The sequence below is a fragment of the Tupaia chinensis genome, unplaced genomic scaffold (assembly GCF_000334495.1).
Source record: "Tupaia chinensis unplaced genomic scaffold, TupChi_1.0 Scaffold139733_1, whole genome shotgun sequence".
NCBI lineage: Eukaryota > Metazoa > Chordata > Mammalia > Scandentia > Tupaiidae > Tupaia > Tupaia belangeri.
This window is the reverse complement of record NW_006199613.1, coordinates 763,276-772,876: the sequence shown is the minus strand read 5'-3', so window position 1 is coordinate 772,876 and position 9,601 is coordinate 763,276. Positions and strand designations below refer to the sequence as shown.

Genomic DNA, 9,601 nt, shown 5'->3' with positions numbered 1-9,601 from the left:
GTGTTAGGCTTAGGGTTAGAGTTTAAGTTTAGTGTTAGGGCTAGTATTAGGGTTTGAGTTTAGGGATAGTGTTAGGGTTATTGTTAGACTTTAAGGATAGTGCTAGGGTTACGGTTAGGGTTATGATTAAGGGATAATGTTAGCGTTAGGTTCAGGCACTAGTTCAGATACTAGGTCAGGGAGTGGTTCAGGCACTAGTTGAGGCACTAGGTCAGGCACTAGGTCAGGTACTGGTTCAGGCACTAGTTCAGGTACTAGGTCAGACATTAGTTCCGGCACTAGGTCAGGCACTAGGTCAGGTACTAGGTCAGACACTAGTTCCAGCAGTAGGTCAGGCACTAGTTCTGGCACTAGGTCTGGCTCTAGGTCAGGTAGTGGTTCAGGCACTGGTTCCGGCACTAGGTCAGGCTCTAGTCCTGGCAGTAGCAGGCCTCACCGTCCGTCTCCTACTGCTGTGGAGTGTGAGTGTGCATTTCCAGCCAAGCATCTGGGTGAGTGCTGCTCTGAAATCGCTGGTCTGGTTTGAGTTTCCTTATGACATCAACAGTCCTGCCACTCCGTTATCCTTGCTGTTGAAGGGCATGTCTGCTGGGACCAGCAGGTGGCGTAGTGATGAAGGCTCTGGACTCCCATGTGGTTAATTGGGGTTCAAGTCCTGGATCTGGTGGCTTGAAACAACCGCCAGGCACATGTGTATACATGCCCAAGATCCCAAGACAAGAATGGAGAAGGGATTGCTGTGTTGCCATCCCTCTGGGAGGTGATTTCTCACTCTATCTCTGTCCAATGAGCGCACGCCCATTATGACAAAAGTCTCTCTTGAAAAAATGGGGGAAGGGGCGTGTCACAGAAGACAAAGAGAAAGAGAAATCCCCCCCAGGGTGGTGGCCATGTTCCACTTCCTCAGGATCTTGGGCGCGTGCACACTTGAAGTTGGCATGTTTTTCAAGATCCTGCTTCTGAGTCTTGAGCAACACAGTTGGTCATGTGGAATCTGGCCTTGACCTCCACGCCATCTGCTGACCCCCTGTGATCTCTTAAATTGATCTGTAATGGACCTGACTAAGGGTAATTGGAAGAGAATAATAGAACATTTTAAAGGTATAACATTCTCTTCTAGAACTGAACTTAGAAAATTGATCATCTTTCTAGGGACTTCTAATAAGTAAATAAAGCCAACCCTTTATAAATTCTGCTGAAATGCTTAAAGTAAATTTACTTTAATTAAAAACTCATCTTTAATCTTATTTAGGTTTACAATTGGCATTATCTTTCAAAGAAATATTTGGTCAGCTGGGACACCACCATGTTTACAACTTATTAAAAATACGGGATTTATCTTATTTTTCCGATTTTATAAATACGCAGGGAAAAAGTAGGAAAAAGTAAATTAGCATTAACGAAAATAGTTAACCAGTTCTACCTGTAGAGGGAATATTCTTCTTTTTCCCAAGCGAGTTTACTGAGAACATTGCTGCTTTAAATTAATTCTAGTAGGTAACACTGATTTGAGGGGCGATTGCCCCTGAGCCCTGAGCATCTGGAGCCAAGGTCTGCGTGGCGGTGCAGGGTCGGCCCGAGGCTGATCCGCGGGAACTCCATGTTCAGGCCGAGAGCCCCGGCCGGCTGGGGCTGGGAGTGGAGGAGTGAGTGCCCGATGAGCGTGGCTGTCTCTCTCTCTTCCCGTCTCTCTGGGCCCATGTTTGAGATGAATAAGCTTTTCGAAAAGTAGGGTGAAGCTGTGGGCAGAAGCGGTTGGTGAAGGACACATGGCTGCGATGCATGACCAGCCTCCCGCTCTGGGTGGCTGTGAAGCAGTGCGGCCAGCCCATGGGCACAGGGTAAGCTCTGTGCGTGGGGAACTGGCTCCCGCAAGACCAGCTGCAGGTCAGCTCCTCGCCCTCGCGCCCTGGAAATACACAGGTGCGTGTGCATGCTCTCGCATGCCCCAAGTCCCAACAGGACAAAGAAATGAGAGAGCACAGCATCAGGGCCCAGGTTGAGGAGTTTTCTCTCTCCGTCTCTGTCTCTCTAGAACAAGAGACAATTCAAAACTGTCCATTAAAATCTGACGTATGGCCGTGAGGAGGCGGCGGTTTCTCTCAATTTCCCTTTCATTTCGGGGTGCGGCATTGTCTGGGAAGGGGCGCAGGAAGGGAGGCGGGCAGGAAGTGGCAGGTGGAGGCCGCTGGCACCCGTCCTGGAGGCAGCCTGAGCTTCTCGGCGCGATCTTCGTCCCCAGCGCCAGGTTCCGCCATGAGCCTTCCTGTTTGTTTTTTCTTCTTACAATACAGGTTGAAGAAGGAGCTAGAAACATCCGGCTGGGCTCACTGATCGGCTTAATGGTTGGGGAAGGAGAAGATTGGAAACGTGTCGAGATCCCCAAAGACGTGGGTCCCCCGTCACCAGCTTCAAGGCCATCTGTGCCTCGCGCTTCGCCAGAACCACAGGCTCCTAGGCCTGCCGGGAAGGGGCTCCCTCCGCGGGCTCTGCAGTGAGTATGTGCGGGGTGACGGGACCTGCCGTTAGTGTGTCCACACAGGCCTGTTCATGCGTGGATGTTGCTCATCTCCCCTTGTGTCTGGGGCCACTGTGGCCTAGGAGTGGGCATTTGCTGTCGTCGTAAATGAGCGACTCGTGAGTCCCCACGAGCGAGACCGTCTGCACCGCGCTGAGCTCGACGCAGGGTCAGGGGTGCCTTCTGGGGCCTGGTGCCCCACTCCAGGCCGCGTCCATGCCGTGGTGTTGGTTGCAGCAGCCGCCCACATGTGTCCTGCTGGAGACGGGTCTCCTTGCAGTCCCCGCGGTCCCATCTCTGACGCGGTGCTCTGGAACAACGCCGAGGTCCACAGGCATTGCCTCGGGCTGTGCAGAGCTTTAACTGGGGCTCTGCGATTCTAACAGGTTCATTGGCTTCCGTACCTCCATGACTATGAAGAGTTTATAAGAAACCGTTTCTCAGAGAGCGAAGTCCCTTCATAAGTGACTTGCTTCTGAACTTAAAAAAAATACACTTTTCGATTTAAAATTTTTTGTTGGGACCAGCAGTTGGCGTAATGGCTGTGTCGCTGGACGCCCATGTAGTCGACCGTGGTTCGAGTCCTGGACCCAGTGGCTTAAACTCACACTGGGCGCATGTGCGTGCGTGCCCAAGACCCCGAGAGGAGAATGGAGAAGGGATTGCAGTGTGGCCATCCCCCCTGGGGGTGATTTCTCGCTTTCTGTCTGTCTCTCTGTCTTTCTGGGGAGCACACATGCCCTGTAGCAAAAATCCTCTCCAAAAAAAGAAAAGAAAACCCCTGGTTTCTGAGTCCTTAGCACAGAAACCTCTCTGATCCCGAGACCCGAGGCTCAGAAAACAGTCACTGCCACGTGTGCTGCAGCCCCCCAGCTGCTCCCTGCTGCTGAATGCTGGCGGCCCGCTCTTTACCCAGCTGCTGCGTTTACGCTGCTCTGCTTTACGGTCTTGGCAGAGGCAGTGCCTGCCAGCCAGGGCCCTTTTTCTGGCCTGTAGAATTAGCTGTTGGTCCCGCCCTCTGGAGCGCGTGTGGTATGAAAGTGCTCCCACATGAATTCTCAGGAGTTTTCTAAACATCATAAATAAACCAATTAAACTGCGGGCAGAAGACTCCAGCAGATGCCAGAGGCATGGGACGGGTGCTGCACCGGGAGGGGCCCCCGGGAGATGCCGCTTCGTGCTCATTGTAGTGGCTGCTGCCCACAGTCAGGAACCCTGGAGCCCCACGCGTCGGCCTGGGTGAGGAGGACTGGGAGCGGCTGCGTGGGGCGCGTACAGAGCGGCAGCTGCTGTGAGCACGGTGTAACGAGCCTCGTAGGGTTCTGAGAGGACACACTGGTATTCGAGCAGTCCCACTTCTGGGCTGTGTGTGGGGGAGCCCTCGCCACACTCCATAGCAGTTATGGGGCAGGCAGGGAACCCCAGAGGAAGGGAAGCCTGACACGAGCCCCAGCCCGGGCCAGCCCTGGAACCTGGTCAGCCCCAGAGGGCCAGCACCATCCCGTCCACCTGGGCAGGGCCTAGAGCACACAGGCTGGTGAGGGTCAGTAGCCTTGCCGGCCTGGGCGAGGGAGGAGGGGAGGGCGCCCCGCACTCGCGGGCTCGCGGCCTGGGAAGGTGGGGCCACCCTGGGGGCAGTGGCTGTCACACCGCGCGGTCCAACTCAGTGCGACTGGGCCTGCCGGTGTTCAGTGGCACCGTGTGTAAGTACAGGCGTGATTAATGAGCCGCCATGGGGTGGAGGAGCCAGGACACATAGCCGGCAGGACAGAGGCCCTCCACGGTGTGTGTCCACTCTGATGGAAGTGCTCCGGAGTAGTGAGCAGGTGACCTGTGTGGCGTTTGGGCAACCACGAAGACCGGGTCAGTGTGGTTCTGTGGCCGTGGCCAGCTCTGGGAGTCAGTGGGACATTATCGTAAGGTCTTATTTCTCTAAATGCCGGCACAGCTGCTGACGTTTGCATCTGTTTGGGTCGTGTACGTGTTAATTTGTTCTGTCAATCTTCATGTTTCTTAGGTTCCGTGTAAGCCCAGCTGCCCGCAATATTCTGGAAAAACATGGCCTGGATGCCAGCCAGGGCACAGCCACTGGCCCTCGAGGGATATTCACCAAAGAGTACGTGTGTGCTTTCTGAGGTAGCCCCTCCCGTCCGCCATGCCCGCTGTCTCTTCCTCGGGGTTAGGGTGGGAGAGGAGGGCCGCTGCTCTTTTGTACTTTGAATTGCTTTTATTGGTGGAAATGGATTCTGCATGATGGTTGTTTTCTGGATAACTGCAGCATTACTGAGGAACAGCTCTCACTTGGTCACTAAGCCGGGTCCCCACAAATGGTGACAAATGTAGAATATTAGGGTGCAGAACAGCAGAGCTGACCATATGGCACTAAGAATTAATGCAATCGTGTTTCCGTTCTAAAACAGAGATACCTACTTATAACACTGTTTTATTCTTACCCATTTGTAATGTCCCACAGCAATATCCTTCTGCAGTTGTGTCTCTTTATTTTTTTCTATTCTGTTTCATTGATCTGTCGGTCCATGAGTTAGTATCAGACTTACTGAGTACCATGTTTATTTATATATATTTTTAAGAGATAATTTTTGCTAAAGGGTGCACGCACTTGCCAGAGAGACAGAGACAAAGAGATGGAAAGTATGAAGTCGCACCCCCCCCCAGGGTGGATGACTACACCACAGTCTCTTCTCCTTTCTCTTCTCAGGGTTTTGGGCACACACATGCGCCCGACGTGAGTTTTCAGCCACTGGGTCTGGGACTCAAACTGTGGTCAATCATATAGGAGTCCAGTGATATAACCATTATGCCATCTGCTGGTCCTGAGCACCATATTTTTAATGATAAATATTTAATAGTTTTCTTTAAGATCTGACAGAGATGGGCCAGCAAGTCGTGTGGTGGTGAAGTGTGGAGAGCAGTCATTTGGGGCAAACACGGTGACTGTTGGATATTTATAAAAATGCCGCTTTGTGAGCTGTCATTTGTATGGCAGTGAAGACAATTTGTATGTAAATACACCAGCTGTCTGTTATCAAAACTGCAGAGCAGTATCAGTCTAAAGAAAGTCACTTGTGTTTAATGACAGTTGGCCCCCCAAAAATCATAAAATGAAAGAAAAGAAACAGAGAAGAAAATGTAAAGAGAGACACACTGCATGAGGACACTGCTGTTGCTGTGGGAGTAGGAGTGCATGGCCAGTCGTTCTCTGCGATTAACATCTACAGCAGCCGGCTCAGCACTCCATTTCCTCTTAGATGCTCTCCACAGTTAAGGTGTTGGACTTTCACATGGCTGACTGCTGTTCGAGCCCTGGTCCTGGTGGCTTGAAAAACACAGGGCATAGGTGCGTGTGTGGGAGGAGGATGGAGAAGAGATTGCGGAGTGGCCATCCCCCGGGGATTAGCCTCTCACTTCCCTCTGTCTCCAGTGAGCACGGGCACTGTATGGCAACAACCTAAAAAAAAAAAAAATTAGAGGTGGTCCTGGCCATAGGCGGGCTGTGGGAGAATAAGCATGGGTCAGCAAACATCCCGGTGATGTAGACCGGCCCTCGCAGTCCGCGTGGAGATTACTCCATGGGTGTAAGGATGAGGGATGACTTCATGAGTTGCTTCCTCATCTTCCTGATGCCATCTGTCTCCAGAAGAAAGACTAATCTCCTTTCTGAAAACTGCCATCTCTACCCCACTCTTTGGTGAAATCCCAATTACCGTTTGGTGTTTGAAAGTGTGCAGGTATTACAGCCATTGGACACTGCGTGCATAAGCGAGCGGATGGGAGGCCGGGTTTGATCTGCCAGCTCCTGGGCCAGCCCGTCCGGCCTGATGTCTGTGCACGTCCCCTGCCCGCCTCCCTGCGCTTTCTGAAAACCCCTCTGTCCTTGCTGCTGACTTGACTCCAATCCCTTCCTACCTGCAGGGATGCTCTCAAACTGGTCCAGCTGAGACAGGCGGGCAAGACCCCCGAGTCCAGGCCAGCCCCAGCTCCTCCGGCCCCTCTCCCAGCGCCGCCCGGACCACCTGCGGCCGGGCCTGTGTACGCCCGGCCTCTGACCCCACCACTGTCAACGCCTGGGCAGCCGAATGCACCGGTAGGTCCCGGCAGGCCTTGTCTCAGCTCTGGGCACGGACGGCAGCAGGCACCGTGTGCTTGGCGAGCACTCGTGCCTCCCGCTGCCCGCCGGAGCCGCGTTCATCTACGATGAGCTTCCACGGAGGTCCTCAGAATGCGGTTCTGTCCTTCACCTCCTTCCACAGCGGCGGCACCCACCCGTGCTCTGTCTCGGGACACTGCCCGTGTCTCCCGTGTGGGGCTGGGGCAGTGACACGGACTCCCTCTGTGGGCATGGTCTTTCCAGCGGACCGTAGCACACGGAGAGGCGCTGTGGACTGGCCCCCAGTGCAGCCGCGCCTCCGTCTGGGGTTCTCCCCGTGCCCCCCGGCCTCCTCCTCATCCCTCTCGGCGTCGGCTCCCACCGGAAGCGGCCTAGGATGAGCGGGTTATTTCAAACCAGTGGCACGCGAGAGAAGGGAGACGAGGCAGCCTGTCCTGCCCTGGCTAACGAGCACGTGCCACGGTGCTGAAGGCTGGCGTACACGCTTCATGGCAGGCAGTGTCGTGTGAATTAGTGATTCTCTTTAATTTTTAAGTCATTCCTGGATTATAAACCATTGCTTTGTCTTTGTGGGAGCCAGGAGGCTTCCCAGGGTTCATTGGTGAGTAACGGCTCTGCACTGAGACGTGGGAGCCCCAGCACTGCCTGCCGGTACACTTCAAAGTTGGTCATTCGAGTTAGGAAGAGCAGCCTCCTCACCTCAGAGGCTCACCGTGTGAGGGGCATTCAGTTTCGAGCAAGCACCGTCTACCGTAAAAGCCTGGGTTCCTGGGAGTGTGTAAAACATGCAGGCGTGTCGCTGTGCTGGGCTGCCACAGCCAGGCAGCTCCGAGAGGCGCGGGCACAGCCGGGACCTCCTGTCTGTGTCCGGGAGGACCCCCTTGCCCTCCTTGTTCTTTGTGAAGAACTCCCAGGAGGTGAGAGACCCTGCTTTTTCTAATGACTTGGCGGTTACGCGGGGTGTCAGGCTCTGTTTCTGCCATGTGCCCTTCTCGTCGCTGAGCCAGTTTAATTAGTGGTGTTTGTGATGGAAGCTGCCTACAGGTAGACGCAGTGCCGTCCCGGTGCATGCGTGTACGCACACACCCGGGAGCGGTTTCTCCTTGTTCAGTGCGATTCTCTTTCAGCAGAATAGGCATCATAACTGCTTTGACCGTCACGTGCTATAAAACCAAGACTACTCAGGTTTTGAATACCCCCCGTACTAAGAGTCTCTAATAGTCCTTTCCTTATGTTAACCTCTAACGTCGTAAGTTTGACCACAGAACCCACATTTCAGTTACAGAGCTGTTTCCCGATTGTCCTTCTTCCATTCGACTTCCACTCTGATGGACAGCTTGCTGTTTGATTGCAGGGCACGTTCACGGAGCTCCCCGCCAGCAACATCCGGAGAGTTATTGCCAAGCGGCTAACTGAGTCCAAGAGCACCGTGCCGCACGCCTACGCCACTGCCCACTGCGACCTGGGGGCCGTTTTGAAAGTGAGACAAGACCTGGTGAGAGGTCAGTAGGCCGCACCTCCTAAAGACCGCCGCTCCTAAGGCAGGGCCGCTCCTAAAGGCCACCCCTCCTAAGGCAGGGCCCCTCCCAAAGGCAGCCGTACCTAAGGCAGGGCACCTCCTAAGGCAGGGCACCTCATAAAGGCAGCAGCTCCTACGGCAGGGCACCTCCTAAAGGCCGCCCCTCCTAAGGCAGGGCCCCTTCTAAAGGCAGCCCCTCCCCTTAGGTCCCCCCGCCTAAGGCCCCCCCCCAAGGCCACATGTGCCAGCTCCCAGCCTGGCCCTTCGTCCGCAGAGCCCACAGGGCGGAGCTGGCTCCAGGCCCCTTCGCAGCACTCTGCCCGGTCATTTTCCTGGCAGTGGAGAGACGTGCTCCCTTAACCTGGAAGGGACCTATTGGCTCTGCGGTGGCTAGCACGGCGGGGGTGCATCGCCCCAAGGAGGAGCAGGGCTTACTCCCTCGTCACGTCTTTACGGCACTGCGGCCAGCTCTCCAACACGCAGCCTCCACTCACAGTTCTGTGTTCGTGTTCGTGTTGAGCGAAGGCAGCCAGGCTTTTTAGTTTACTCTGTATCTGTCGTCATTCATGATAGTGCATGTGTGCACACGTGGGAGAGCAGTGTGCACCCCGCAGTCTGGCCGCTGTGACCCCCTGCATCCCTCGACGTCACACAGGGCCCTGGGCATGTGCCTAGCGTGTTGCAGGCTGACCGGGCAGGGGTCCAGCTTCTCTGGAGCAGCACCTTCCGTCCCAGCCTGAGCCCTCCCAACTTGCTTTAACTTTCACGTTTACAAATGTATTGTCAGGACTCAAGAAAAAATAGGTAACTTGTATATATATTTTTTGTTTTGGAGAGGCTCTTGCTATAGGGCACGTGTGCTCACCAGAAAGAGAGAGACAGGGAGACAGAAAGCGATAAATCACCCCCCCAGAGGGATGTCCATGCTGCAATCCCTTCTCCTCCATTCTCCTCTCGGGATCTTGGGCACGCATGCACATGTGCCCGGCGTGAGTTTAAGCCACCAGGTCCAGGACTCGAACCGCGGTCGACTACATGGGAGTCCAGCTACATAGCCGTTACACTCAGTGCTGGTCCCAGTGACTTGTATGTATTTTCACATTGAGTTAATGGTCAAAAGCCTTACCCTAAATAAACTCACTGATGAACTCTGTTAAATAATTAGAACAGAAGTAATCCCAATTATAACCAGACTCCTCCGGAAAATAAGAGTTGGGCGTGTTTCCCACCCATTCAAGCCCAGGAGAGCATCTTGAGAGAGAAGCAGGCCCGCATCTCCCGGGGCACGGGCTCAGGCACCTAGCAGGGCTTTAGAAACCAGACTCCGGCAGCTTGCGAGAAGGGTAGTGACCAAATTTTTTTTAATAAGTAGTTATTTAATTTCTTTATTTTGTGGAGATTTTTTTTTTTTTTTGGAGAGATTTTCACTGTAGGG

General features: G+C 54.0%; 1 protein-coding gene across 1 annotated transcript in view; it reads left to right on the top strand.

The window, feature by feature from the left end:
* PDHX (pyruvate dehydrogenase complex component X) overlaps window positions 1-9,601 on the top strand; it is a 35,858-nt gene that overhangs the window by 15,194 nt on the left and 11,063 nt on the right. Inside the window, exons 4-7 of the mRNA XM_027765758.1 lie at window positions 2,295-2,494; window positions 4,536-4,634; window positions 6,452-6,623; window positions 8,002-8,149. Coding sequence (XP_027621559.1) covers window positions 2,295-2,494; window positions 4,536-4,634; window positions 6,452-6,623; window positions 8,002-8,149 — 619 coding nt within the window. The remainder of the gene's footprint in view (window positions 1-2,294; window positions 2,495-4,535; window positions 4,635-6,451; window positions 6,624-8,001; window positions 8,150-9,601) is intronic.